Raw genomic sequence first — 27,485 nt, 5'->3', positions numbered from 1 at the left:
TAAGTATATAGAAACATCCGACGATTGCCTAAATGATTGGGCTAAAATTCCGCTAAATGTATTATTTAAAATTAGCAGAATAGTAGCCCAATCATTTAGGTTATTGTTGGATGTTTCCATTGATTTTCGTTTAAAGTAATATGATAAAAATAAGACTATTATTTTTTCTTGTTAATGATATAAGTTTCCAAATTAATAACTAGAATTTTTACAATCTAATTATAAACAATTGATTGATTATTAGCATTTTCATTTATTGATAATGTTTATACTTCTGTTGATTTTATTTTTTAGAATTACATATATTCTTTTTGCAGTTTTCCAGGTTTGTCGTTATCCTGCATTATAAATATTTCTTTTGTTCGAACACACAGGATGATGTATCGTTTTGGCATAGAGTGATCCCTTAAGGTCATTTCATAGACTCGAATCACTAAAAATAAATGATTAAATCAGGGGCTGTAATCAGTCACTTGTCTCTTCTGGTAGACATCACGATTCTATTAGGTTGATTATATGTGTTTGGGTTATCTGCGCACACAACATGGTATAGAATTTTAACCAAAGAAATTGTAAAAAATGCCGAGTATGAAATTAAAGATAATGTGTAAGGAAACCACAAGCCCAGAATTTTGACAAAGCTATGCCTTTTATTTTATACAGATTGTAATGTTGAAATATTCTTTCCTGGGATAGAGAATGTTCTAATACGACTGTACAGCACAAGTAGCATCCGGTCGTCCATATTGGACATAATAGCGTGGTCAAGGCCGAAGATTTAAACACGAAAATGTATACGTCAGATGTTTGGCGCCGCTTTCCTGTAAGCCTAGAAGTTTGACAATGGCATTTGTAATGTCGAACATGATTCCACTGACTTTCCAAACACCATTGTCAAACTTCTAGGCTTACAGGAAAGCGGCGCTGAACATTGACGTACAAGTTTTCACATTTAAAACTTCGGCCTTGACCTCGCTAATCAAATCGAAGCAACAGACAAAAGACCAAGAGAATGGCTAATCATCTGTTTACATCTCTCTAAATGCCAATTGGCGACCAGCTTGTGACGTAGACACCGTCTCTCAGTGACAAGAGATGACGACCTGAACACAGCCCTAGGCTTCTTATATTGTTATTGGATAAAGCATTAAGATATAGGACTTTTAGAGGTGTATATGCACAATTTAAAAGGAACACCGTTGATTAGATATCACCTAGAATGGAAGAATTAAAGCCCACTCCCAAATTAGTTATTGGAATTTTGAAAACACGAGCATTACAAAAGATTGTAAATCACTTTGTTTTATTAAGCACATGTTAAACATGGTTTAGAATACTACAGAACCTCAACTGATTAGTAAATTATGTACAGTGGAGATTATGCATAAAATTAGCCAAAGTCGAAATGAACGGCGAAACTTACCAAACTTCCTTTAGTCGATACTCTTTAAAAGTTGTTACGGTAGCGTCAGAGTCAGAGTCATAGAATTCAAACACTTACAAAATGGACTTTTAGAGAGCAGATATCATGTATATGTAAATGTAAGGAAATGACCTAAGGCTTCTACAAAACAAATTTTGTTGTGAAATTTTAACGTAGCGACGGTAAAATAAACTTACTAAAAATATACACGGCTAAAATTAAATGTGGATGGGCCGGATCCATAACACGCACGACGACCGGAGTCTTCCCGACCGGGTCGATTTCTAGCAAATTTATAAAACCGTTTCGGATGAGATGTGACAATGAACTCTTTATACATTTAATGAGTTTATGATCTAAACCAGTAGCGACGGAGCCGGTTTCTTTCCCGGCCACGCCTCCTTTGCATATTTCTTCTTTTTGGGTTCCGGAGGGAGATTGGCGTCGACCGCAGTCCTGGGATGCAACAGGGTGGTGGTGATGGGCGGCGCCTCGACGGGAGGAAGAAGGTCGACGTCGGGAGCGGGATTCGGCAGGTGCAGTCCGAGCTTCGCCGACAGCGAGGGCGAAAACAGCGGGATGACGTGTCCGTGCACGCCCGAGTCCAGAGAGCCGCGGGTGTAGTCGGAGTCGTAGGACGAGCCGTACGATTGGCTTCCCACATTGTGCGACGAATCCGACAGTCCACTTCCAAAAGGATTGGATGCATCGAGCTTGACTTTCTGAAATTATAAATAAAAATTTTTTAGGACATAACCAGAAAAAAATCAATAAACTTTAAGGATGCAGGTTTTATATAACTAGTATAATATGAAAAATAATGGTCAGTACACCTTATAGTTTGTTTGCAGTGGTTGTTAATTTACCACAACAAATATAATGTAAGCAGGTTTAAAAATTAAAAAATCTAATTGCTGATAATTTACAACAGTAGTTCTTATTGTAAAACTGACAGGTTCCATCACTAAATTAATGGAAAACAGAGAAATAGAGAGATTATTTGTCATCCAAACTGCACTAATTTAGTGATACAAATAATTTAAAAAAGTCATTCGGCTCTTGACCTGATGGATAATCAGACGACAGTCAATTGGCTCTTGACTTCCCAGTCGTATAAACTACCAGGTGATACCAACAAAATAAAGCTTTGTTATTACTTACTCTCCAGCCATTTATTAAGTTTATGCGAAAAGAACTTAGTGTTGCACAAAACTAATATTTTCATTTCACTTGTCTGGCAAGTCTGGAACCTCACATTCTCACTCTCTCGAAGGTTCCAGAATGGTGGACCGACAATTTTCAACTTTTTTTTTTTTTTGAAGTGGTCGAGACTGTCGATGGGCAGCATTAGTCTTCTCTCTATAGATTTTTTTATAGCAAGCCAAAGACTTTCTCTTGAAACTTTGCAATTAGAATTATTGAAGTAATAGACTTGACACTGTCAACATGCCCGAAAAATTCAGCTTTTGACAAGGCAAATGACTATTTGATGGGCTTGAGGATGTTGGATTCTCTCCTCTATTTCTACAAACTCTTCGTTGGCGAATTCTGTCCACATTTGCCTGGTCTAAATCCTAAAATCCAGAAGATGTCGACGACATCTTGTCTCAAATTGGAAACTTCGGGCTAAATCTAGGCCGTGTGCATAAGTCACAATATCACCGCACAGGACGACTGTAAAATTTCAACTTTCCATTCATTTACAAAAATAAAATAAAGAATTCATAAATTGCATATGACAAGGGATATAAACCTCTTTTGGGTAGTTTGTGAACAAAAATTATATAGTAAACCATATACGTTTATAGTTTTTGGATAGTGTCCTGTATTACAGAAAATTAAGGACTAGCTCTTAGCATAAAAAAACTGATGCGAAGACACTAACATTGATTCATATGACAGTCTTCCACATTTTCGTAAATGGTACACTCATCCTGAGGATTTTTCCTGCATTGAATGCCAAGGAGACTTATATATATTCTTTAATAACTGACTACAGCATTCACATACAAAGTTATGTCTGTGCAGCACAAATGTAATTTTATTACCAAGAATCTGATTCTGGAAGGCCCACCCAGTGTGATTGGGATGCAGTCGCCCGTCAAGTTCAAACCGTCATAGCAAGCTAAAAGACATTTTTCCACAAACTCCTTTGTAAACAGCCAGTCTTCTCAACAGATCAAAGTACCCGTGGAACATGTGCAATTATGCAGAAGAGAAGAAAGAATTTTCGAGTCCCATTGTCACAGGAGACAAACCTGGGTTCATCACTACTTATCCGAAACCAAAACGGACTCCACGACACGGAAGCATCCGGCATCCATAGGTGTCTGCACGTGGTAAAAATGATAAGGAAACGTTTGTTCATTTTGCGACCAATGGTCTCCTTCGGAGGCCATGTCTCGTGTCCCACAGTGTCAAGGTTCTCCATTATAATGCATGCCCACACAGTTGGATTGCTTCAGAAGTGAAAGAGAGAGGTTTTGGCTCCTCTCCCTACAAACTTCCATCTTTTCCTACAACTCAAGAAGCATCTCTGAAGGCACAGAATAAAATACTAAAAGATTGTATATTGTAGTATGCCAAGATTGAATGGCAACTGCAGAAAAGTAGGGTTAATTGGCCATTTTCAAAATGCCACACTATTTAATAGTACACCATACTACTACACACGTACAAGGTTAGGTTAATAAGATAAAATCAGACACGGTATTAACCTCCGTGAGTCGCTAGGAATCGTTCTCTTACTTAGGTCGCATGGGTCTGTCAGACCCGTCATTTTTATTTTGAAATTAATAAATTTTTTCTATCGCGTAGAGGAACTACAATTTTTTCGTTAAATTCTACGCTTTGTTTTCTATCTAGTAGTATAAATTACTTCTGTATTGACGAAATTGTCTTTTTAATATTTATTTTTACGTAATTTGATGAAAAAATCACAAAATAATAAACATATCAAATTTCAACTCGCTGTAAGTTATCTGACGTTTCACCGATAATCATCGGGTTTGTTTTCAAATGGGGAAGAAAGTTCACTCATTCGTGTGAAGTCAGTAGAAATTCAGTACTACTGCTAAAAATTTTTTAAATAGATTTCGCGTTACCCCCTTTCGCGAGAGTCAATAAACGTTAATTGTTTTATGGCTCTATTAAAAAATGCTTATTTTTGGGTTTAAAATCGACTAATTGACAACTGTTTTATTTTGTTTTACTCATTAGAATGTCATCTTTAAGATTTAACAGATAGTTTTGTTAGATTTTCACACATGAATTTTATTTTTAATTTTTAATGTGATATAGTCGTGTGTTAGGCTTAACTCGATCACCTAATTCAAAAATTGACATCGGTCAAAATATTATTCAATTTATCAAAATTCTTTGTTGATAGTTTAGATATAAATGTTTTCTCTGCACGAAATGAATCGATCGAAAAAATAATGAGGGGCCCATCAAAAATTCGGCAATTAATGACATGTTGTCGATTCTGTAATTTGTTTTTTTTTATAATATAAAATATTCACACAATAAAACTGTAAAAAGGCATGCATATCAATATCTGAATGTTATCAAAATGCAATTATCAAAAATTTTATAATTTTCACAATTTGTATTATCTTAATTTAGTTTTAAAGTTTTTTGTCGCGCTTTGTGTATCGCGCGACAAAACAGTCGCAACGCGATCAAACGCAGCGATTTCATTCATAATTACTTATGTAGATCGGGCTAACTTTTCAGGTTTGTTTTGTTGTGCCGCGATGAAAAATGAATAAATAATAAAAGCAGATTATAATTAAAAGTATTTTTATCAGATTAATCTGAATTATTAGATTATAGAATAATTATAGCTATGCGATATGATTGTCGCGTAGTTGTAATTATTTTTCTTATATCTAATTCCTTAATGTTTAGGGTCTAATTAGCTAACTTCTAGTTGTTATATTTCGTATGAACGTGTAAGCATCGTTTCAAAATTGTCTGGTGGGAATTGACTGAGATTAGAACTACCCTCCACGTAAATCAAGGTTATAATGTAAACAAACGTTAGACAATCGCCCAGTGACGTAGCGTGGGTGTCAGCCGCCTGGGGCGGAGGAAAATTTCCCTGCCCTCTTATTTAGGTATTTTTACAAGATGATATTATTTATTGTGAAATTTTGCCGCTCTCACTACGCTACGCCACTGCAATCGCCGAATTAAAATTTAATTTTTATTTTAAATTTGTATTTTAATTTAAATTGACCAGTCGTAAACTGTAATATGTTTCTGATAAAATCTCAAAACAAATCGATTTCAGTCTAATTTTTAAAGAAAATCGATTTTCTTTAGAAAATTTTCCCGATCAATTTCTTCACTATGATGTAATGACGACAAAAGCAATACATTTTTACTTTTTTTCGGCACATAGGAGACCAAAGTGATCGCTTTAGTAAATGCAAACTTACTACTGTTTACTTTTCTATTTTTTATATTTAAAAATTCTGCAGGAATTTCTTTTCTATTTTTTCTGATGGTACCAACTAGCGTTAATTTGTCTTGCAATAAATCTGTAGCCAAACTGAAACTGGTGAACCAGTTATCGGTAGTTATATTACGGCCGCTGTTAACAATAGGCCTAGTTAATCTTTTCACTACACTGTCCGCAGAATTCGATACTGAGAAGGGTCCATCGGGCTGTTTTCCGCAGTAAACCTCTAAATTGTGCGTATAAAATGTTTTACTGTCTACTAGCAAGAATATTTTTATACCGTATTTATTTGGTTTACTTGGTATATACTGGCGGAATCCGCACCGCCCTCTGAATCCTTCCAGTTTCTCATCTACGGTACAGTATTCCGATACATTGTAATTCTTTATACAATTATTCGTAAATACATCTAAAAAAGTTCGGACTGCTGCTAATTTATCAAACTTTAGTCTTTCACCTCGCGTCTGTTTATCATCAAATCGGAGATTTGCTAACAAAAAACGAAAACGTCTCTCCGACATGGCCGTTCTTGCGATTTCGAATCCTGTACCGTCCGTTGTCCACATTTCGTTAACGTGACAGCGATTTACCTTTTTATACGCAGCAAGGTAAAATAATCCGATTAGTGCTTTTATTTCCTGCAGATCTGTTGTATTTGCATCACGTTCTCTTTCGTAATGCGGTTGTACTTTTTGTATTTGTTGATTTGTGTGTATGACTATGATATCTAAAATATCATCTGTTACGAACAGATTCCAACATTCAAAAATAGACCTTGCGTTTGTAGCCTCTCCAATGGGACCAGGTATAAGATAAATCAAGTTCTCTCTTCTTGTCTTCGTTGCAGGATATTCCCACATACTCCATCTGGTTCCATCGCGAGCTAGGAAAAAACAATGCTCACCTGTTTGTGATGACGAGGCTGCTACTTGTGATGATGAGGCAACTGCAGGTGAGCCTACTTCTGATATATCTTCGTTTTCCTCTTGCTCGGTGTCTGTATTCTCAGATCTAACTTCTACAAAATCACATTCTTCTTCCGAAGAAGCATCTTCATATACTATATTCTCGATCTCTGAATCGATCATAAAATCTCCGTACATTTTTACTTTACTATAGACAAGGCACTCAAATATAGTCTATTAGGCCAGGCTTGTTTCTCCTAGTTTCAACGGTGGCATTGCCTTATATACAGTTTTTAGATCTGTTGGCCGACCAATCAGGAGCTAACTCGGTTGCTCTCCTGCAAATCTGTTTCAGTTGGCATATCTGTCTCAACATGTCTAGAACTGAGGCTATCCGATATTTTCAGAAAACGAGTTCTAACGACTAAAACCAGAATTCTCCTCTCACTACTCGACAGGTCTTCTTGAATGTACTAGTCTAACTCAGAAGCAGAAATGAACTAAAAACGCCATAAAAGTGATTTAATGACACACCGATCTCTTCTGACGGCTTTATTTTGTTTAAAGTATATGAGAATATACATTAAACAAAATAAACTTGACAGAAAAAGGGCAAAGTACTGAAAAGCGTCCCGACAAATAAAAAAAAAAGGAATAAACAAATGTAAACAAATCATGTGTTATTTAGATTACACTGTATTGTGAAAAATAATCAAAAAAGAAAATTGATACCGATTCAGATATAAAGGCCGGTTTATTACTACAGTACAGTAAATATATTACAGTTTACGGTGTTTAATTTTTTTTTAATACAAATTTAAAATAATACTAAAATTCACAACTAGATATTCCATAGACTTACTATAGGAAAATGGAGTTTCCAGGAAATATTCATTGCTAAACAATTTTAAAAACATGTTTACTCATCTGAACACTGTCGAACATTTAATTAGCAATTTATAGCTTATAACGCGATTAAAACAAAAGAATTTATAGCGATTGTGTAAATTCGATTACCAAGATCATTTCCGAGGGGGCAGGACATTTTTTGAAATTTTATAGCTAGACTGTTTTCACAAGTTTCTGATTACTTAGTAAAAGTGAAAAAAGCCAACTTGCATCGCCCAATATACGAGGAATAATCATAAATTAATTATAAAAGTGATAAATAAAAATTATATGATAAGAATAAAAAATAATTAAATTAATTAAAAAGTAATTAGACATTACTTTTAAAAACAATATTATAACAAAAAAAACAAAAATTTAAATATACAAATAAATAACGATATGATAGGATTTAATAAACACCGCGCGACAACTTAAATGCGATAAAGTTATTGCGACACTCGCTATCGGCAACGGCGACAAATTAAACGTTTTTTTTTTACCCCCATCATGAGTCGCATGGGTCTGACAGACCCAAAGTATTTTTTTTCTCAAAAATGAGCGTTGTTATTCAAAAATATTTAACAGCATGTTAATCGGGATAGAAAGTTAGAAGAATATTAATTTTTTCAGATTTTTTGGAAAATATTCAATATTAAAAAATTTTAACTAAAGTTCGCGCCGGGTATGTCAGACCCGTTCGACTCACGAAGGGTTAATGTTGTTCACAATTCAAATACTTTTCTTTCCATCTTCTTAATAAAAAATCCAACACATGCTAATTTACTGGATTTTAGGCAGTGGTTTCCAAACTTTCTGAACCTCCACCACCCTTTTTTTTTTTTCGGAAAGAAATTATTGTGCTTCCCTCAATTTTCGTAACAATACCTTAAAGTATATTGTTCACCAGGACTTGACTCTTGTCGAGACATTTTGGCAAGAGTGTGGATGGATTTTTAGCATTTGTACCCCAGTCGTTCAGACGAAGGTTGTGAATTATCGTTTTGCCGACTCATTTTTTGACATCGATTTGACTTTTTTTTTTGTTTGTTTGTATTAAAAAATGATAATTTGGTAAAAGCTGTGCACCGCACAGATTGGAAAACACTGATTTTGGGCATTATTGATTAGTTGAGCCTGTCATTGCGTGGGCAAAAAATAACAACAAAGATTAAGATTATTAAATTATTTTGTACTTCTAACCCTTCTAATATATTATAGTATTTGATTTATATCACACCAAGTGACCAATCTAACACAATTTAAAGAATTTTTAAAATTGGGCACTCGGTATGATAAACCTTTTATAAGATTTGATCCATAAATCTACATACACTTGGACCCCTTAAAACATATTTTGTGTAGGTTGGCAACCATGTATTGTGTAATTTTCTTATTCAAATGTCAGCATACTGCTAGTTCAATAGAAAGAAGGGACTATTATTGAATTTATTATTGGTGTTGAAGTATTTCATTCAAAATTAGTGGTTGACCTCCTCCCAGAAGAGAGGACGGTCAACGACTACTAATTAATATCTGTCTACTATCGATCTGTGTCAGATGGATTCGCATGCCGGGCCATTACGACCTAAGTTGCTAACCTTAATGTCCGAAAGACTTCTTTAAAAGCAATTAAACAAGTTACATGATTTTTTCATTTATTCATGCATTTTACAACAGGTTATATAAACTATGTGGGAAGTATGTTCTTGTAAATATCACATTTATAGAAAAATTATTGGGTTGCAATTTGAAAAAATTGTAGACCTATAAATTCCAACTTGTCCACCCATCCTTCCTTAATCTTGAGAAAGAAGTTAGATGAAAGTCAAGACCAGATGAGGAAAGTTTAGGGCAGGAGGTCCAGATTAACTATATACCAACTTCCGGTCCAAACCACATTACTTCAATTCAAAATTTTCTCCTGAACAGAGTTAGATAGCAATACAATTGTGCCAGTTATCTAACAGGGAAAGCATGATGTACGGGGCAAGACTTCACTGAAAGAATTGACAACATTGTGACAATGTTACAATAAATGATTGCTCTTTAGAATTTGTTTGGTTTATTTGTTTACAGCAATGCATCATAGGAAAACTTATGGGAAGCTGGACTCTATTTGGTGTTATAATGTGAAGAAAACCCATGACTAATTACTAGTGTTGTACTGTTCAGAAATGAGAAAACATAAGTTGTTTAGATATGGAAAATTTCACAGTCTATATTACAGTGGAGAGCCATTTATCCAAACCCCGGTTATCCGAACGCTTTCCAGTCGGACTGTGTCGTGCTGAATCGAACTTTTTTGATAAAAATTATACTTTAGAAGTAAATCTAGTATGTTTTTATATTCTTCAATATATTTATTTCTTTATTTTGTTTGTACAAAATAAAGAAATAATTTGTAACGATACAATAGCCTCGATTATTATTATAAAAATTTTCGTTAGGCTTAAAATCGACGAAAATTCAACACGAAGAGACACGCAACGGAGAAAAATTTGAACATCGGACAGGTTAATGTATTTTTTCGTACATAATCGGTTATCCGAACAACCCCAGTCCCCAATTTATTCGGATGAACGACTCTCTACTGTATTTATGTATTTAATTTAAAGCAGTAACGATATAGTGCATCTATTTCTCGCTATGTTACTGTCACGGTAATTAAGTGAATAAAATATATATTTTTAAAAACAAGTAAAACAGCAAAGCCATATTTGGGACGAAACTGTCTCGGAGACTCACTATTAAGTGGGATCACTTTGACACTCAAGGCGGGTCTCGTTCTCATTCTCCAATCTTTGGTATCACTAGTTTTAAGTGTGATCGTTCAAACTTTGCCAGCCACGAGCAGGAGGTCGTTCACCATGCATTTTCGGTGAAATTAACCTATTCAATTTCGAAATTTCTCTCCACTGCATGTCACCCCGGATTGAATTTTTGTCAATGCCTAATGAAAATGTCCTGTTTTTGAAAAAAATAATCCTGGCCATTGTATCGTCCGAAATTATGTTGTTTTTTTTTTTATTTTGCACAAACAAAATATATATAATTTGTTTTCTTTTTACATTTATTAATATATATATAACAACTAGCTCCATCTACTTTCAAAAATGTTCCATGTTCGCATTTCCAACTTCCCAACAAGCAATGCATGCGCAAATCTCAAACTACTGCCTGTTTGTAGAGCGTCGCCATTTTGTATTTTATTTTGACTCTGTTCTTGGTCCCCCGAGTACCTACAAGTCTGGTTTTTCTTTATGCCGCACGACTTGAGCACTTAATACTCTGTGCCAAATTTCAACTCCTGACATGTACTGTACTGTACTTCATACCTTTAAGCTGGTTACCCAGCCGGCAGTACAATTTTATAAACAAGACATAGTCTTGTCAATAACATCTTTTTTTGGTAAGAACTTTTAGTTTAAATTTTTAGCCAATAGATGGCACTCTGCGTAAAGCCAGAAAATCTAATGTAGATAGAAATTAATTAATTTATAGAAATCTAATTGATATTTTGGGGTGAGAGTTACGACATTATCTAAGTTAGAAGCAAATGTTGTAATCGGTCAAACAGCCTGGGAGTGTATAGCAAATAAACAAACATCCTCATTCATATTGACTTTAAATCAAAATAAACATCTGTTTACCTTGTTCGGAATTAATGCCGTCTGAATCAGATTTCTGAATTTTCCCACCGTCGGATCCACGTCCTCTGTAATAAAAAGAGAAAAACACGAATTATAATTCAAAATCAAATTCCAACTGGTGCTGATTATGATTGGATGCATAGTGAGATAGAAAATATACAAATATTTGAACTGGTGGAGGAAAAAAAAAAAAACAAAAGTTCATAGAAAAGAGAGAGTTTTTCATGGATGATAGAAGCAATAGAAATGCTGTATTGTGTTTAGGTGAAGTGCAAAAAGCCCAATTAAAAAACTAAAAACAGTGTCACAAACCTTAAATTTCTTACTAATGATTAAAACAGCATTTTGAAGTGGTCCACATCGTATGAGGGCGAGTCAAGAATGAGAGGTTTTTGCGAGAACAGCAAATCTCGTGGGATTGGCAAAACAAAATTGTAAACACATATACGTGCCAGCTTGACACGGCCGACAACATGCAAGTGGTCAGCAGTTGCGTATGGAATACGGAGTCGGTTTGTGATGAGAAGTCTGCAGAAATTGCCACGGAAGCAGATGGCAAAGGTGTGCATTAACAACATTTCGGTGCTTTTGGTTTGGATCTGGTTTTCGACCCAGATCCAAACATGTCTTAATTGTGGGCAATTTTGTCTGTCCGGAATCAAATATTCCCAGAGTTTCAAATCTATTTTAAACTAACGAATGCAGAACCGATTAAATGTGGTATAATTATCGACGCTTGTTTTGTTTCTTTTCCCATTCCAAATTTTAATTTGTGTTTCTTCCCAGTTTCTGAGGTTAAAGATATTTCTGCTTTCGTATTCCAAATTTTAAAGCTTCAGAAAAGCTAGAAAGATCTTACAATAGGAAAAATAGACAAGATGGATTCACAAATATAAATAGTTCTTATGAAGAAATTTGGACCTGGTTCTGTTTTAAAGCATCCAAATCACAATTCTCTCTATTCCAAGATGAAAAATCTTAAAATGATTTCTGTTAATGTTTTACTGACCTTCTGTAGTCTGCATTATTAACATTTGGCCAAATAATTTAATTTTCCAATAGACCAATTTTAACAACAATGATTAAAATATTTTAAATCAATTCAACGAGCAGAAGATGCATATTTCAGACTACATAGTCTTAAGACATTACATTGCAGCAGCCGACTAATCAAAGTCGTTTGATAACTCTACTTTCTGCACTTCAATGACCTGGAACTTTTTGGACATTACAATAGTCAAATCACAGTAGGAACAGACAAGAGTAGGTGCAGGTTTGAAGTGATATCAATGCAGAAAAAGTCAGTAATTTTTGGAATTGCAGATAAAGAACTGTCACTTATTTGAAAGGGCATTGACGTTGATCAAAATCGTACAAGCATATGTATTATAATTAGTTCTACAGAAATGGTCTAAAACATCTTGCACGTACGAATGTATATACATGCATTGTATTGTTTTTTTCCTCTAAAATATGTATAAATGGATATATATTTTCTTCTTGTTTCTTTACAGATGGTGAGTGGAAGTCCGTATTGTGTGTGCGTGAACTTTTTCCTACAATGAAGAGACGATTGGAGAATAGAAGACAATAATGTGCATGTGTGCATACAAGTGATTTTTTCTTTTTTTTAGAAGAGGGGCAAATGTGAAAAAAAAATAGGATTCTCAGAAGTGTCTTGTGTGCATGCACACAATGGTTTTTCAATTAAAAAACTAATTATATCTGTATGTGAGTGTGTAAGATGGAATGATGGAAGATAGTATGTCAGAATGACATACTGTATACAGAATAATATGCTGCCGGCAACTTTAAATACGGTAATTTCACATAGAAGACGATCCGGAGAGCTTTTCTTTCATTAAATAAATATTTTTGACACTAAGAATGAAATGTCTAATTATTAGGAAAATACATACCTGGCAACCACAAAAGTATGAATTTACAAACTCTCTTGGGACAAATAGAATGAAATTTTCATACTGTCTTGTTACTTGCATATAGAATGAATACAAATTTGCAAAGCTTGTGGTACTGAAGAATTATCGGTTATAAGCTACAATCGTATTGTATCAGCGTTTGATATTTTTCTAATTGTTAAGTGTACGTTAATAAATCTGTCGTAAGTGCGTAAGTAATGTCATCTTACAAAATATTTTTGAATAAAAAGTTAAGACTGCTTACCCGGATTGATAATTTCTTCTTCGTCTTTAAATTTGACGGCTATTACTTTTCTTTTCCTGCTCGTAGTTTTTATTTCTTCATCCGTTATCCCCAACATACTGATTCTTCTATTGTGGGCAGTGTTAAATTCAGTCAAGTTCTGTTAATTAACATATTTTTTTTTTAGTTTTAATAATACAATTTATGTAAATTATAAACACTCAAAATGCAGATTTTATGTGAAAATTACTTACGTCTAATTCGGTTTCGGTTTCCGGAAGACCCAATAGACCTCCCTCCAGCTCTTCTCCGACCTTGTCTTGTTCTTCCGACGTTGATCTGGAAGATTTCTGCGGACGCTCTCTTAGAATGTAGACGCGAGTGGAGGCACCGAAGTGAAACGCCGTGTCGACGGGCAACTGCGTCGGTTTGTTCGATTCTAGCCGGACGTTTCCGATAAATGTTCCGTGCGCTTTAAATTAAATTTTAATGTAAATTAAGACAACGTAAAGCGTGTTTGCCACGTTTAGTCTATCGGAAAACCAGACTACGTAACGAATGCCTTTCCGACAACTTAAGATAAACAAAATCCAACTTACTGCTTCCCAAATCCACTAGAAAAGCTCTGTTAAGATGTTTATGATATACTAAGGCAGCATGAACTCTGGAACACGATGCATGATCTATACAAAAATCATTTATTTCCGGATTCCTTCCGAACAAGTAGCATTTCTTTTCGTCAATCATTAATTTCTGTAAAGAAGACAATAAGCAAAAAGAAAATATTTAATAAATTTTCGGATTACGCAGAGATAAATTACGTCTAGACTCACCTGTATGAGTTTATCGATTTTTAAAACGTCCAAATGAAGACCTACGGGAGGCTTTCCGGCCCTAAAAATTTATCAGAATGAAAATTACAATTTTAAAGTAAAAACGTGTATAAATTCTTATAATCTGGCTATTTGAATGCCAAGTTTATGCTGAATCAATCTACAGATAAGAATTATATTTTAAAATTCCAAGAAAGATTTACGATTCCATTATTAGAACAATAAATTCAAACAAAATATCAATTTTTTGATCGTCCCAAACAGTTTGAGGCCGTAAATAAGTGCTCCTTTCGTATTCATTTATAACATATTTTTGTATATGTATATTATATTATATAATAAATAATTTAAAACTCGTACTTTGTCTAGGACCGTTAGGATTTGAAATATTAGACTAAGAATGCCAACAAATATAGACAAGTGTGTATTCGTGCAGTTAAAAGAGCCTAAAAACAGGAGGCTTTGGCCAAAAGTGTAGACTGTCCGTGCTCGAAATCACTGTGAAAAACAATACTTCTTAATTAATTCGTAATCAATCGGTTCTAAGAAAATTAACAAAAAGGAGAAATTATCTACGATAACAAACGTACAAAGTTAATTGAAACAAAATGCATTTACTTTTCTTCCAGATTAAATATTTAAAAATTGCTATATTACATTTCATTAATAATTAATGGATAATAAACTTTGATATAGAAAACAGGATGTTTTTACACACAGTTAAGGAACGAATTCCAAACGACATTTTGACCAAAAATAGAAAAATTCATGTGAACACGAGTCCGGCTCTTAACAGTTTTGAACTTTTCCCTAAAAAGAACTGTCACACCCAATCTAACTCCCTTGGATTTTCTATTTGGACTCTAAAGAAAAATATTTTCATACAATAAAAGAATACCGTATTTTACGGACTATAAGATGCACTTTTCTCTCCGAAAAATTGCCTCCAAAATTCAGGTGCGTCTTATAATCTGTAAAATACGGTAAATATAAATTACTTTTCTGCATAACGAATGACATAACGCTCGGCGAGGATCATGCACCAAAATCAAAGATGCAATGTGCATGGTTACCAAAAAGTCTACTAGAAATATGAAAAATCTGAAAATTCTTCTCTAAAACTTGTGATTTCATAACAACTTTCGAGTGCTCGATTTAGTAACTTTCACTTTTACGTTACTTCCATCTTAACTTGATATGGCTGCAAGATATATTTATGCGACCAAAAATACAATTGTAACAGTGCCACAACAAATGCATCTCTGGACTCTGGAGATCACCCATAGAAGATTCAGAATGTGCGTCGACAATGACTCTACTGAGAAAAATTGCTTACACATTCTAAACTTTTCCTTGTACTTTTGGATCTTTTGACCCATCTTCGGATATATTATCTTCTAAAATAAGATTCCCGAGATGAATCGGGAGATACGAAATTACTAGGAAAAGTTCGGGAAGTATGTTATGCGATTTGTTGTCTGCAATAAAGTGGGGTTTGAGAGCTAACCGGAGATTTCTTTACAAATACAGACTTTAAAACTAAGAACAAACATCTGTTATCAAATTACAGGAATAAATATTTTAAATACTTTTATACCTGTAAATTTGTCAATATGCTATCAATTGAAAATTTAATTGAATTATTAAATTAACTCAAAATGTTATTACTGTAAATTCAGTTGCTACAATTACATGAATAGTATAAGGCTCACATAATTTGATCTACCGAGGACCTCTCAACAAATCTATGAGCCATTGCAACATAGAATGCTATTCGTGCATCCCAGATAATCCGAACTATCTGTTCCTATAAAAAGTACTTTTTTACGAAATAAAACTAGGATCACATTTGTCGTTTTTGAGGCCAACGAGTTGAGCCGAGCACCCAAAATCCCAGCTTAAGTCTACGGTAGTGTTTTCCCATGATTATTTCCTTCCATATGATTGCAACCTTGCTTCTGCACAAACTGAGATTTTTTATTTAATAGCATCTGCCCATTCATTCCATCAATATATATTGGAACTGGCCCATATTTCATGCTATGTGTCTTTCTTCCTTTACAACAACACATACCTCAAAAAATTAGCATTCCTATAGATGGCCCCCTTTTGGGGACTTATGTGAGTTAGTAATACGGGCACTCAAAAACCAAGTCATAAAAAATTTCCTCCCCAATATCATTTACACCAAATATGTGGATGATATACTTATTTTATGGAGGCCTTAACCTAACATGGAAAAATAACTGGCAGAATTTAATAACAACTTGTATGGCATAACATTACACTCGGATCAATACACCACCACCAAAGCTCATTTTTTAGATGTAAATATCTCACTTCAGAATGGGTCGGCTTTGGAAATCGGAAGGATGCATTTGACGACACGACAAAGTTACGTGCCGAGAAATGTTGGAATGTCGTCAGCAAGAAACAGACAAAATGCCAAAAAAATCATAAACGCAGTATATCATTAAGAATCTAAAAGTCCATAAAATGTAACCATTTTGTTATTTTCCAATCTCTATCGCTCTGAGGGATTCGGGATTAAATCCAGACTGTCGATAAACCTAGGAATTTTTCGTAGGAGGTTTGCCCATCCCTCATTGTGGCTGTCTCCATTGCAAGCCTGGCTAAACCCGTGATGAAAATGATTAAAAGGATCTCTTACTATCCTTTTTATTGATATTATATTATATTATGTACATAAATCTCTCATGCGCAGATTATAATCAATAGCATCTGTTATAATCAATCACAATGATTCTTCTTCACAATACATTTTCTTACAGCAAATCAATATCAAATATATATTTATAATTCGTATAGATTTTATACAGTTTAAGTTTAAAGAAATGTATATTTAAATTGATAAATAAGTGTTTTTAGAATGTTATTGGCGTTCGTCTTCGGCTAATTGATTTGAACGCCGTTATCGAAAAGATTATTTAATTTTCTTTCTAGTAATTCGAGAAGTTTAGATTATTTTAAAACAAAAATGTACCGAAATATATCAATAAACAACTGAAATGTATGGAACAAGAGAAAAATAATTATAAATAAGTAGCAAATAATAATAATAATAATAAAGATATAAAACATCCCTTAAAATAAAAAATTGGTAACTTGCAAAAAGATTTTCACAATCTGTCAATACAATTGCCGTTAAAGGGCACCGATTTCACGAGCAACAAAATTAAAATGTTCGATAAGTGACAGAGAATTGCCGACGATAAGTGTGAACCGACAAATCTATTCGATCGTCACCGTAGCCGGTCGAGATCAACAGAGATAACGGAATAAGCTGGTTGTGGCTATTTATTATTGTCTTATCATTGTGGCGGCATGCATCAAATTTAACACCTTTGTGATTTCAATAGTATCAAGTATTTAGTGGTATTTGTACTTAAATTTCATGTTCAATACATTTATTATAAATGTTCTATTTTCATAGTATAGTAGAGAATTAATAAAAGCAATTTGTGAACTCTACAATCTACAAATTACTTTTAATAATTCAAGATATTACGTTAGATGATACTTAAATTTGAAAAATAATTTTATGGGAATAAGATAAATCCAATCTTTGTGGCCAAAAACCGTCGAAAAGCCGAATAAACCAGAATTAGTGGGGTATTGAAATTAAAGTCTAAACTTGGTCACGACGGTTTTAGTACTTTCAAAAATGAGCTCAAAGTACTTGGTTAAGAGAAATATCTTGTTTTTAATCTATATGAAAGCAGAAAGGTGTTCACTACCTGTATATATTCCTTCACGGACATATCTGAGACCTGTACAGACACCGTACATTCTTTCTGAAGTGCTTTCTTTCAAATATACACTTACATTTACAGTGTCTCGATATATAAAAACAATTCTGGACATACTAACTACGTATTAATGGATATTAACATTTTCTCTTCTTGTATGCACAGTAATTTCAAATTTTTCCATTCATAAAAAAAAGTTTATTTGTGAAATTCAAACTTGGTACATCTTAGAGTCATACTCTAGTATTTAATGAATAAAGATCGTTCGACCACTTTCAGATGAGATTTCTGCATTTATTATGTTTACCGTAAAAAAAAAAAATGCCTGCCATATAAAATTTAGCCCTGCTCAAGGGCAAATCCAATGAACATCCCAAAAGCTGGATTATTTTACAGTTCTATTCATACAACTATGAAATGAATTGAATCTTTGCCTTATAGAGTCATTTATGAATTATTTACTTATTTATTTACATATTCAAATGTTATTCCTTGAATTTTAGTAAATAAATAAACAAAATTTAAATACTTTGCTTGACACACAGCAGGACAGTAAGAAAAAAATGGTGGCAGTGTTCATTCGATAATACTTACGCAGTAGTAAACTTTCAATATTCTATTAAATTTTCTGTCATTGGCATCAATCATTTGAAAACACGACGATTAAGTTATATTTAAAATTATTATATTGTTAAAAACTTTGCTAAAAATGTCTTCAAGTTACTGAAATCGGTTAAATTTTCTTCAAAAACACTTTAAAATTTCTTTTAAGGCAGGAGTTTGCAAAGTGCGGTCCTCGGCCAAATATGGCCCACAAACCCTGAAAATGAAGCCTCCGTGTTAGACCATCTGCCATCATGAATTCATACCAAGTAATTTTCCCTTCCTATTTTTGTTTTATTATATTTTTGAATGTGTTAAGAAATAACTTTTGTCATAATAAAGTATTATTTCGTGCAATTAGTATACACTGTTTTTCTTTCCATTTTTTGGCCTGCCAGACATTTCGGATTCTACAATTTGTCCCAACCTGTTAAAACATTGAGAACCCCTGTTTTAATATTCATTTAATTGGAACCTTATATGTACCGATTTTATTCAGAAGATGACTCTTTAGACTAAAAAACTCTCCGTTTTTTTTAATCTGAAGAGGAGCCAGCTAGATTTTCTGGTCCGATATGCATAAAACAACTGTGAAAAAATGTTATAAAACTAAGTATTACCGGTAATATAACAACAAAATAATGGAAAACAATTGAGTTGTATTACAGAGAATACAGAATATGTCAATAAAAGTAACAATTCTTTCAAATATTTTTAGTACATTTCAATTATAACATTATCTTCTGTAATGCCTATTCCCAACAGTCCTAAATAATTCCAACTTTACAATGTTAATAAATGATTGATAAATTTAAATGTTTATGTCGAACGACGACAATACGGTACACTATTGCTTTACCCCAGCACGGTGTGTATATACTTACAGGATGGTCATAAAGTAACTCGATCAACTAACGACAATCTTGGGAGCGTGGAAAGTAAGGAAGCTGTCGAAACTTTTGCAGGATAAGTAGCGGGAAAATGTGCTCACAATACACGAAAATAGGATAGAACGTGTTACAGTTTAAGTTACGGTTATGGTTGACATAACCGTAACTCAAAATTTCCAATACAAACACTGAAAATTCACAATGTCACGAGATTCTGTGTAAGGAAAATAGCATTGAAATAGTGTGAGTAAAACAAAAATCAACAAAGATATCACTGTTCGAATGACGAAAAGTGGGCGAACCGTTACCTGCAACAGAATACTCGTACACATTTGCAGACGAGGAAAAAACTGGGAAAATAAGCACTTTGTTAAATTCTGCTCGACAGATGCTTTTATAACCCACAGCCGACGTCACGGCGAGCTTCGGCTACGACGCTTCCACCTTAATACAGCACAACACGGTATAATGACAACAGGTTAAACTAGTGTGTGCATTAGTCAATAGGCATGTAAGATTCTATATATACAAAGGTTACTTCACAAATCATAGAAACCAATTTTTTTGAGTGAATGCATTGAAGCAAAGAAATTATCAGTTACATGATATGTAAATAGTTTTAGGTAAAGGAAGTAAGAAATGACACACAGTCAAAGTACCAGTGTTATTTTGTTATTCCTTCACCTTACGAGTAGTAACGTCAAACAAAGAATTTTAAACATACATAAAATCTAAGAGCCTTCAAAGTATTCTCCAAGTTATCGATTACTTGCTGCCGACAACGAAAAAGACAGCAAATACCATCGGAAAATTTTGCGACCTCGTCTCTCGCCGTATCGGAAACTTTGGTTAACATAAATAAGGTTATATTAAACGAAAACATTTTCTAAAATTTCACAGATCCTAAATTCAAATCATTTTTAGTTATTCAAACACAAAATGCTTTAGAGAGAATTAAAGATCAAGCTAATAATCCGGCATCTTCTAGAGTTTTATTTTGTTCGTCAAGTTCCGGTATCTGGTCTATAGCATAAAGGCATTTGAATTTTTTACAATATTTTTGCTCTTTTTACAAAATAAATCATAATCTCAATAGTAATAGGCACAGTTCATCAAATTCTTTTTCTTTTTAGATAAAAAACATACACATCTGTGGGGAGTGCTTGGAGATTAAAAGAAAAGGGTAGGAATACGTTGCATAGAGTAATTTTGCGGGGGCTATATCTCGTCAAGGGTCACACAGTTCCTTTGACTTTTTTTCCCTACGAGTATGCTCTACAGCTCCGTTAAGGTCCTCAATTCGGAGCTCAAATCGAGCCCTCACTTCTACTTAAATATTTCCATTTTCTCCACTGCGCATCCGTGGGCCAGAAAAGCGATATTCCTGACAATCTTTTATTTATTTCGGCAAAGAAAGTACTTTTGACTTTTTTGGCCACATGTTCCTTAATCGGGGTTATTGAGCGGGGCATTTTCCCCTACGCCGGGAAAAAAACTTGGGGGTGCCGCAGAGGTACTTCCCCTATAAATGTCACTTTTACTAACGAAAGAGAGAATCTTTAAGACCACTTTTCGTTAATAAAGAGACATTCTACATATTTCATTCGTTCGAAAAAACTGGCAGAAGGAACCTGCCAAGGCACAAAAGGAGCCTGCTCCGTTCCCATTTTAAAAATGTAATAAGTGGGAGTTACTTTAGGCCATTTGTATGTACATAAATCACCTTAAAGTGACTGCTGCAATCTTACTGAATGGCCTAAGTTACTGACAAAGATTTGCATGATTATACACTTTATTTATCACTATTTTAAAGCTTATTTAACGTATAACGATCCGAGACGTTATATAACAAACCCGACATCATAAATTTACCGAAATTTAATACATAAAAACAAAGAACTTGCATAGAAATCAACACATCATCATACAACTTACCATGTTGGAATTTCATAGTGATTCGCCATTGGAATCTTTTAATGCGTTATAATCAACGAAACGTCTTCATATCAAACGATTTATCTACTTTAACACGATCTACGACGTTTTAAATTTAATTAAATAACAAATTCATCACGTATTAAGTCTTACTTTCTTTATAAATCGTATAAAACTCGGGAGCACGAACCGACATGAGACTAAAGTTAAGCCTAACGTCTGCTACGATCGTCGATGAATTTCTGTTTATTCCTTTCCCATTCTTTTCCTTATAAAAATATTTTAAATGCGGAAATTAATTTTATAAAAATATTATTTAAGTTTGTTAAGTATTTTAAAGGCAATTTATTTAAATTTTTTTATTATTTATTTTTATATTAAAGTTTGCTTTCGAACTGAGAGAAGCGCCACCCGGCGTACGTTTCGGTCACTTCGTCCGATAACAACGAGTTGTCTGCTTGCGATATTATTATATTTTAATTTTATTTTATTCCGTCGTGAAAGAATTGTATTAATTAATTTGAAATGGCTACGGATATTATTTCTTACGCTTACTCGGCTTTAGTGGCCGTTGGTGGGATCGTCGGTTATATGAAAGCTGGTAAAGAAACTGATTAATTAATTAATTAATTTGAAAATTAATCACGTGTTTAATTGATCATTGATACTGTATTTACGTAGTTAAAATTTATACATAAATTCTGGAAGAATTAATTGTAAAATGTTGGAAATTAAATAACTTCTCTATCAAGTTGTAGTTAATTAGGTTGTTGGTATTAGTTAATTATGATTAAACTTCATTTTTATTGATTAAAATTATGTCTGAGTACACTAAATTGGTTCATTTGTGCCCATAGATTGATTCAAAATTAGGCATACATATCAGCAAATAATATAATATTAACAGCTTTAATTATATCTATCTTTGTTTCTTTTAAAAGAAAAACACCTGTTACATACTTCTTCCTTATTGTCTTTCAACTGTGAAATCAATACAATGTTTACAGCATTCCACTCCCACTTTCTCTTGGCGAAAACTTGTGTGCTCGATTGTTTCTATAGATTTTGATTGACGCGAGGTTAGAAATACGCAAATGGGTTGTCTAATTTACTAAATTTTGGTCTAATAAAAACGAGTGCATTCGATGCATCCCGTATATGTTATATGTTTGCACGTATAACAAAAGTTTATATCGGTTCTCTGTGGTATTATAATAGAACCAAAAAAGTCAAAGATTAACACTACGTATGTTTGCTTTTTATTGAATTATATAGAATTTTTTGAATAAAATATGTCTTTTCTTATTATGTAGAGTGTGATATTGATACATTGATTTTGTGTACCGGTGCATTTATAAGGGTGGCTCCACGTATTTGTTATTTTCCGAATGCCGAGTAAGCACGGATGATTTACTCGTGATGTCGCTCGACGTATTGTGCCAAATCTCAGACAAACGTTCGTAATTCCCACGACAGACCGATGCCTGGCAAATAATGTGTGTGTATATACTAAATGCTAAATGACATGTTCACAGTTTAGATTAAAATTGCATGGTAAAAGTCAACAAAGTTACAATGTTTGATGTGAGAATAGGAAGTTATTTTATATTAAATATAAATTTATTTATTTACAGAGGAAGTGTTTAATCTTGCATTATTCAGTTTATTTACTTTTTACTTTGATAGATTAAATGAGCTCTCTTAAAAAAGGGGCACATCTTTGCAATAATCCAGCATAGAGTTTAGTTCTAACAAAAAAAGAAACTGCTGGACTATTGCAAATGCTTATCATTTTTTATTAGTGTTAAAATACAGTGTAAGTATATTATATTTTTCTGTAAGATCTCTACTTCTTTTCTCACCTAGATGTGAATGGATGCATGAATATTTTATTATTTTGCTGCTGTTGTTATTCTGCTTACAACTGAAACAAAAATATAGTTTCATCAATGTAAATTTTTATCTAATCATATCTCTTTATGTGAAATATCTGTTGCTAGTATAGTATATTAGAGAATGTATAGGCTAGCATATACATATGTGCTTTGTTATGACTTGTTATTGCATGTAATATATATTGTATACAAAACTGGCTCTATATTTTGCAGGTGCAAAATATAGAGCCAGTTCTGTATACAATATATCTAAACTTACCCTCTCAAAAAGGCATCAAATAACAGATATTTAGTGACGGGAATTTAGTTTGATTACCATATTAAGAACAAGGCTCTTGAATACTTTGATATGGCAATACTCCAATTCATTGTGAGTTTTAAGTACCCAAAGCAAGAGTACCCACTGGGGCCAGGAAAGCAGTTTCTCCTCCTCAGATTTGCTTTATTGTTTTTCTTATTTGATTCTTTCTAATAAGAAATTCATAAAAATTAAATTTATTTTAATGATTATTACACTAAAGTAACTAGTCTGTACACAATAAAAAAGACTTTGGAACAGACTGTATATAATATAGTCAAAACATAATATTTTTTTATTATTTACAGCATTCGTTTTAATCATTTTTAATTTAAATCTTTTGCGCACTTTACAGGAAGCATCAGTTCCCTGATTGCAGGATTAGCATTTGGAGTAATCTTAACCTTTGGAGCCTATCAGACATCCCAGGATCCAAATAATTGTTATCTTTCGTTAGGTTAGATATTTAGTATCTTTGTAATAAGAATATTTACTGGCATATAATTATTTCAATAAATTTATTTATGATAATATAATTATTTTTTATTATAGGTGCTTCCATTGTTTTAGCAGGTGTTATGGGAAGTAGATTTTTGAACAGTGGAAAATTTATGCCTGCTGGATTAATTATGAGTTTAAGGTAGGCAAATTTTTTTAAATAGTTCTATATTTTTATTTTATATAGAAAAAGATTTTAAATGCTTTTATAAGATGACAAATACACAACATTTCACAAATGCCACAAAAAATAAAAAGAATACTTCATTTTTATTAGATATAATACATTAGAAACAGAAGTAAAAACAAAAAATAGATATTGTATTTTCCAGCTTATAAGTCGACTTTTTAACCCAGGAAAATCTCAAAATTCGGGGGCCGTCTTATACGCTGGGTATCGTCTTATAGGGTGAGTATATCCCAAACTCTATAACTGTAAAAGTCGGGGGTCGTTTTATACGCCGGAAAATACGGTATATTTTATTCAATTCAGTTTGAAAAATAATATTTGAATCTGAAATCCATGGTGCTGCAAACAGAAGAGTTGAGGAGGAATGAACAATTTATGAATTGGATAAGAGATCCTCTATATTGCATTGAAAGTAAGCTAAATTTTTAAATTTTTTTTGTTTCAAATTTGTAAAGTTCTCTTCTGTTATTTTGAAACTATAATGAATTGAAAAAAATTAAATTTATTCTCTAGTTCTTATTCATATTTTTGTATAGTGGTATACTATTTTGTATTATCAGAAGATGCCACCAAAAACAATGTATCAGCTTGCTTGCTCGATTTGTAAATTGTTCATTCTCTTCATTCCTGTTTCCACAGCATTGCAGATTTGACATTTAAATATTTTATTTAATTCACCTTGAAAAAGAATGCCTTAGAACTTTTGTGCCTAAGTGAATGTTTCCTTTTTAGTTTCTTTTTGTTTCTACTAGTTTGATGCTTGATTATTTTCTATCATTTTTTTTATATGAATGTGCATTTGATCAGTTTAATTTTTATAAGTTATATTTTTTCACATGGTAATAGGTAATTACTTTCATAACCAAGTCTGTCGGGAAATGTATGTACAGAAATTTTTGTGTGTATCTTGACAATGGACTTGGTTGTCTGAAATTGGTAGAGAATAACTTGTAAATAACCTAACATAATAATTATCTCTAGTATTCTTGAAACATGCAAAAGATAAATATATACCCTTTGCATATTTCAAGTACACATCCTTTGATGTAGTACTATGCATGAACTAGATATATATATATATATATATATGATGATGCATGATTGATGTATAGGATATACAGTAAACATAACTTTAAATACTACTATTGTAACTGGAGAAATAATAAACTTGTGTAACACAGCAGCAGCAAAGTAAAATATTTAAGTATACATAACAAAGATTCCAAAATGAAGTTCAAAGAGCTTTCATGTATTGTTTTCTGTCAGAAATAAATACAGTATGTCATCAACTTGTGTTTTTTTGAGCATTGTAAGCATGGCTGTTGAGAGGAAGCATTAATTAAAATTTTAGGGGCTGGTAGTGGTTCCTACCCCTATCAATTAAGGTTATTTCCACTAACAAAAGACAAAATCGTTAAGAATGCTATTTATTAATAAAAGAACATTCTTTACATATTTCATTTGTTCAAAAAAGAGGGAGCCGTTCTCCTCCTGGGTCTCATACCAAACTTTCAATCTCTCTGATTGTAACTCAGTGTTGCAATTTGTTAAGTACCTGATAGATTGAATATTTAAAAAATGTCACCCTAAATAGTAATAATGTTAAATAATGAATTTGTATGATTAAAATAAATAGTTTTTACTACTTTTTAAAACTGGTTACGTTATTCTACCTTTTTCAAATTCATTTTATAGGAATTGAGACCTTATTTATCCACAAACACTCACATTCCTTCACTATCAACTCCCTAATGTAATCCTGTAAACATGAATAATACTAAATTCATACCATGCTGTCCTGTAGCATACCAATATTTTGTTGATCTATGTGTAGGACCTAGGTAGAAGGAGTGTAAATGTTATTAAAAACTTTGATGCATAACTTTTATTTCATAATAAAGGTCCTTCCAAAATGAATGCTACCACTTTAAATTACTGTAATTACATTGATTATTACTTGAGATATATGCAGTGTACGCCAATTAATAGATTAACTGTCCGAGTTTCATCTCTTAACTGCATTCAATCGACTTGTCATCTACTACCTCTAGAAAGCACTGTAAACAAAAATGATGACTCTGCAATAGAGAAGCATTTTGTATTCTGCAGTTTGTAAAGTCAGAATCACTCGTTATCGTGCAACGTGAGTAATCTGCAGGAGCTGTAGAATTGTGGCTGCTGCGGGTGGAATAGGGATGTACTGCAATGAACGCAGGGAGAATTTGAGTATCACTTGGATGCATAGGTGTGGCATAAGGTGCACACATTGAGAAATTATAATGGACAAATGTTTTCCAATGTTTTAATGTACATTAAAATGTTCTCAGAAAATAATTAACGTAATTACAATAATTTAAAATGGTAGCATTCTTTTTGGAAGACCTTGTATTTCTGTAAGAAACTATGTAATTAATGTCAAAAATGTTGATATTTTATTTCAATTTTGATTAAACTTGTTATCTGTACAGGGGATTTTTTCCATCATCTTTATTCATTAAACTAATAATTTTTCTTGGAAAATAATGGATTATTAATTCATTTTTAAGAATTATGTATATGTAAATTATTATTTGAAAGAGGGAAAAGCTATATGTATTTTTTATAATTGTTTTTTTCAGTTTAATGATGGTCATTAGATGTTTGAAGTACGTTTTGTTCAACAGACGACAATCACAATAACAACATATATCTCTTCTGCATTTGCTTTGTACATTTTGAAAATTGGTATATGAATATTTTTAATTATGTTTTTTTTTTAAGAAAAATCGGTAACTTTTCTACAGTTAAAGAATTATAATATACTTAAATTTGTTAAATAAAATAACATTCCATAATTTATCAAATTAGAAAGTGTTATTTATCAAATTATATAATTTAGAATTATTCTATTAAATTCTTTTTAATGAGAATAATTTAACTGAAAACAGATACGAATCTTCCCTCAACGGCATCAATATAAATTCACATTGAAAGTTAATAACTATAAATATCCACTAACAAGATGAAATTCAATTTTACCATCAAAGAGAGAAGAAACAGAGTACAGTACTTTGCTATACAAGTATTTCCCACTGAA

General features: G+C 32.8%; 3 protein-coding genes across 4 annotated transcripts in view; 2 read left to right on the top strand and 1 right to left on the bottom strand.

Annotated features, from left to right (window-relative positions):
• The window catches only part of Tgs1 (Trimethylguanosine synthase 1), a 44,682-nt gene extending 31,165 nt beyond the window's left edge, over positions 1–13,517 (top strand). The window contains exon 12 of the mRNA XM_067283978.1: positions 12,849–13,517. The gene's annotated coding sequence lies outside the window, so the exon portion shown is untranslated. The remainder of the gene's footprint in view (positions 1–12,848) is intronic.
• On the bottom strand, positions 1,287–21,824 carry NiPp1 (nuclear inhibitor of protein phosphatase 1). Of its 2 annotated transcripts, none has more exons than XM_067283989.1 (7): positions 21,529–21,824; positions 14,331–14,391; positions 14,097–14,250; positions 13,752–13,969; positions 13,519–13,657; positions 11,335–11,399; positions 1,287–2,145 (listed from the first exon to the last, which is right to left on the bottom strand). In XM_067283989.1, exons 1-7 carry the CDS (start codon positions 21,555–21,557, stop codon positions 1,780–1,782), a joined length of 1,032 nt encoding a protein of 343 aa, XP_067140090.1. In that variant the 5' UTR covers positions 21,558–21,824; the 3' UTR covers positions 1,287–1,779. The 2 variants fall into 2 exon arrangements, with proteins under 2 accessions (XP_067140090.1, XP_067140091.1); XM_067283990.1 differs by lacking the exon at positions 21,529–21,824 and adding an exon at positions 19,588–19,652.
• Positions 21,825–21,949: 125 nt separating this feature from the next.
• On the top strand, positions 21,950–27,162 carry LOC136986465 (transmembrane protein 14C-like). Its single transcript, XM_067283995.1, has 4 exons — positions 21,950–22,129; positions 24,077–24,178; positions 24,274–24,361; positions 27,028–27,162. Exons 1-4 carry the CDS (start codon positions 22,054–22,056, stop codon positions 27,086–27,088), a joined length of 327 nt encoding a protein of 108 aa, XP_067140096.1. The 5' UTR covers positions 21,950–22,053; the 3' UTR covers positions 27,089–27,162.
• Positions 27,163–27,485: the final 323 nt, after the last annotated feature.

This window comes from Centruroides vittatus, unplaced genomic scaffold, assembly GCF_030686945.1.
Source record: "Centruroides vittatus isolate TY-2023 unplaced genomic scaffold, ASM3068694v2 scaffold_1025, whole genome shotgun sequence".
Taxonomy (NCBI): Eukaryota; Metazoa; Arthropoda; class Arachnida; order Scorpiones; family Buthidae; genus Centruroides; species Centruroides vittatus.
The sequence above is the reverse complement of the archived record's forward strand: the minus strand, read 5'-3'. Positions and strand labels throughout refer to the sequence as shown.

What these genes read in the sequence shown, in the direction of transcription:
- NiPp1 (XM_067283989.1), bottom strand. Translation starts at nt 21,557, where the DNA reads ATGGCGAATCACTATGAAATTCCAACATG. An exon ending in AAACCGAAACCGAATTAGAC is followed by an intron (nt 13,658 to 13,751) that starts GTAAGTAATTTT and finishes GTTAATTAACAG; the next exon opens with AACTTGACTGAATTTAACAC. An exon ending in AGAAGAAATTATCAATCCGG is followed by an intron (nt 11,400 to 13,518) that starts GTAAGCAGTCTT and finishes TTTTTATTACAG; the next exon opens with AGGACGTGGATCCGACGGTG.
- LOC136986465 (XM_067283995.1), top strand. Translation starts at nt 22,054, where the DNA reads ATGGCTACGGATATTATTTCTTACGCTTACTCGGCTTTAGTGGCCGTT. An exon ending in CGTCGGTTATATGAAAGCTG is followed by an intron (nt 22,130 to 24,076) that starts GTAAAGAAACTG and finishes CGCACTTTACAG; the next exon opens with GAAGCATCAGTTCCCTGATT. An exon ending in TAATTGTTATCTTTCGTTAG is followed by an intron (nt 24,179 to 24,273) that starts GTTAGATATTTA and finishes TTTTTATTATAG; the next exon opens with GTGCTTCCATTGTTTTAGCA.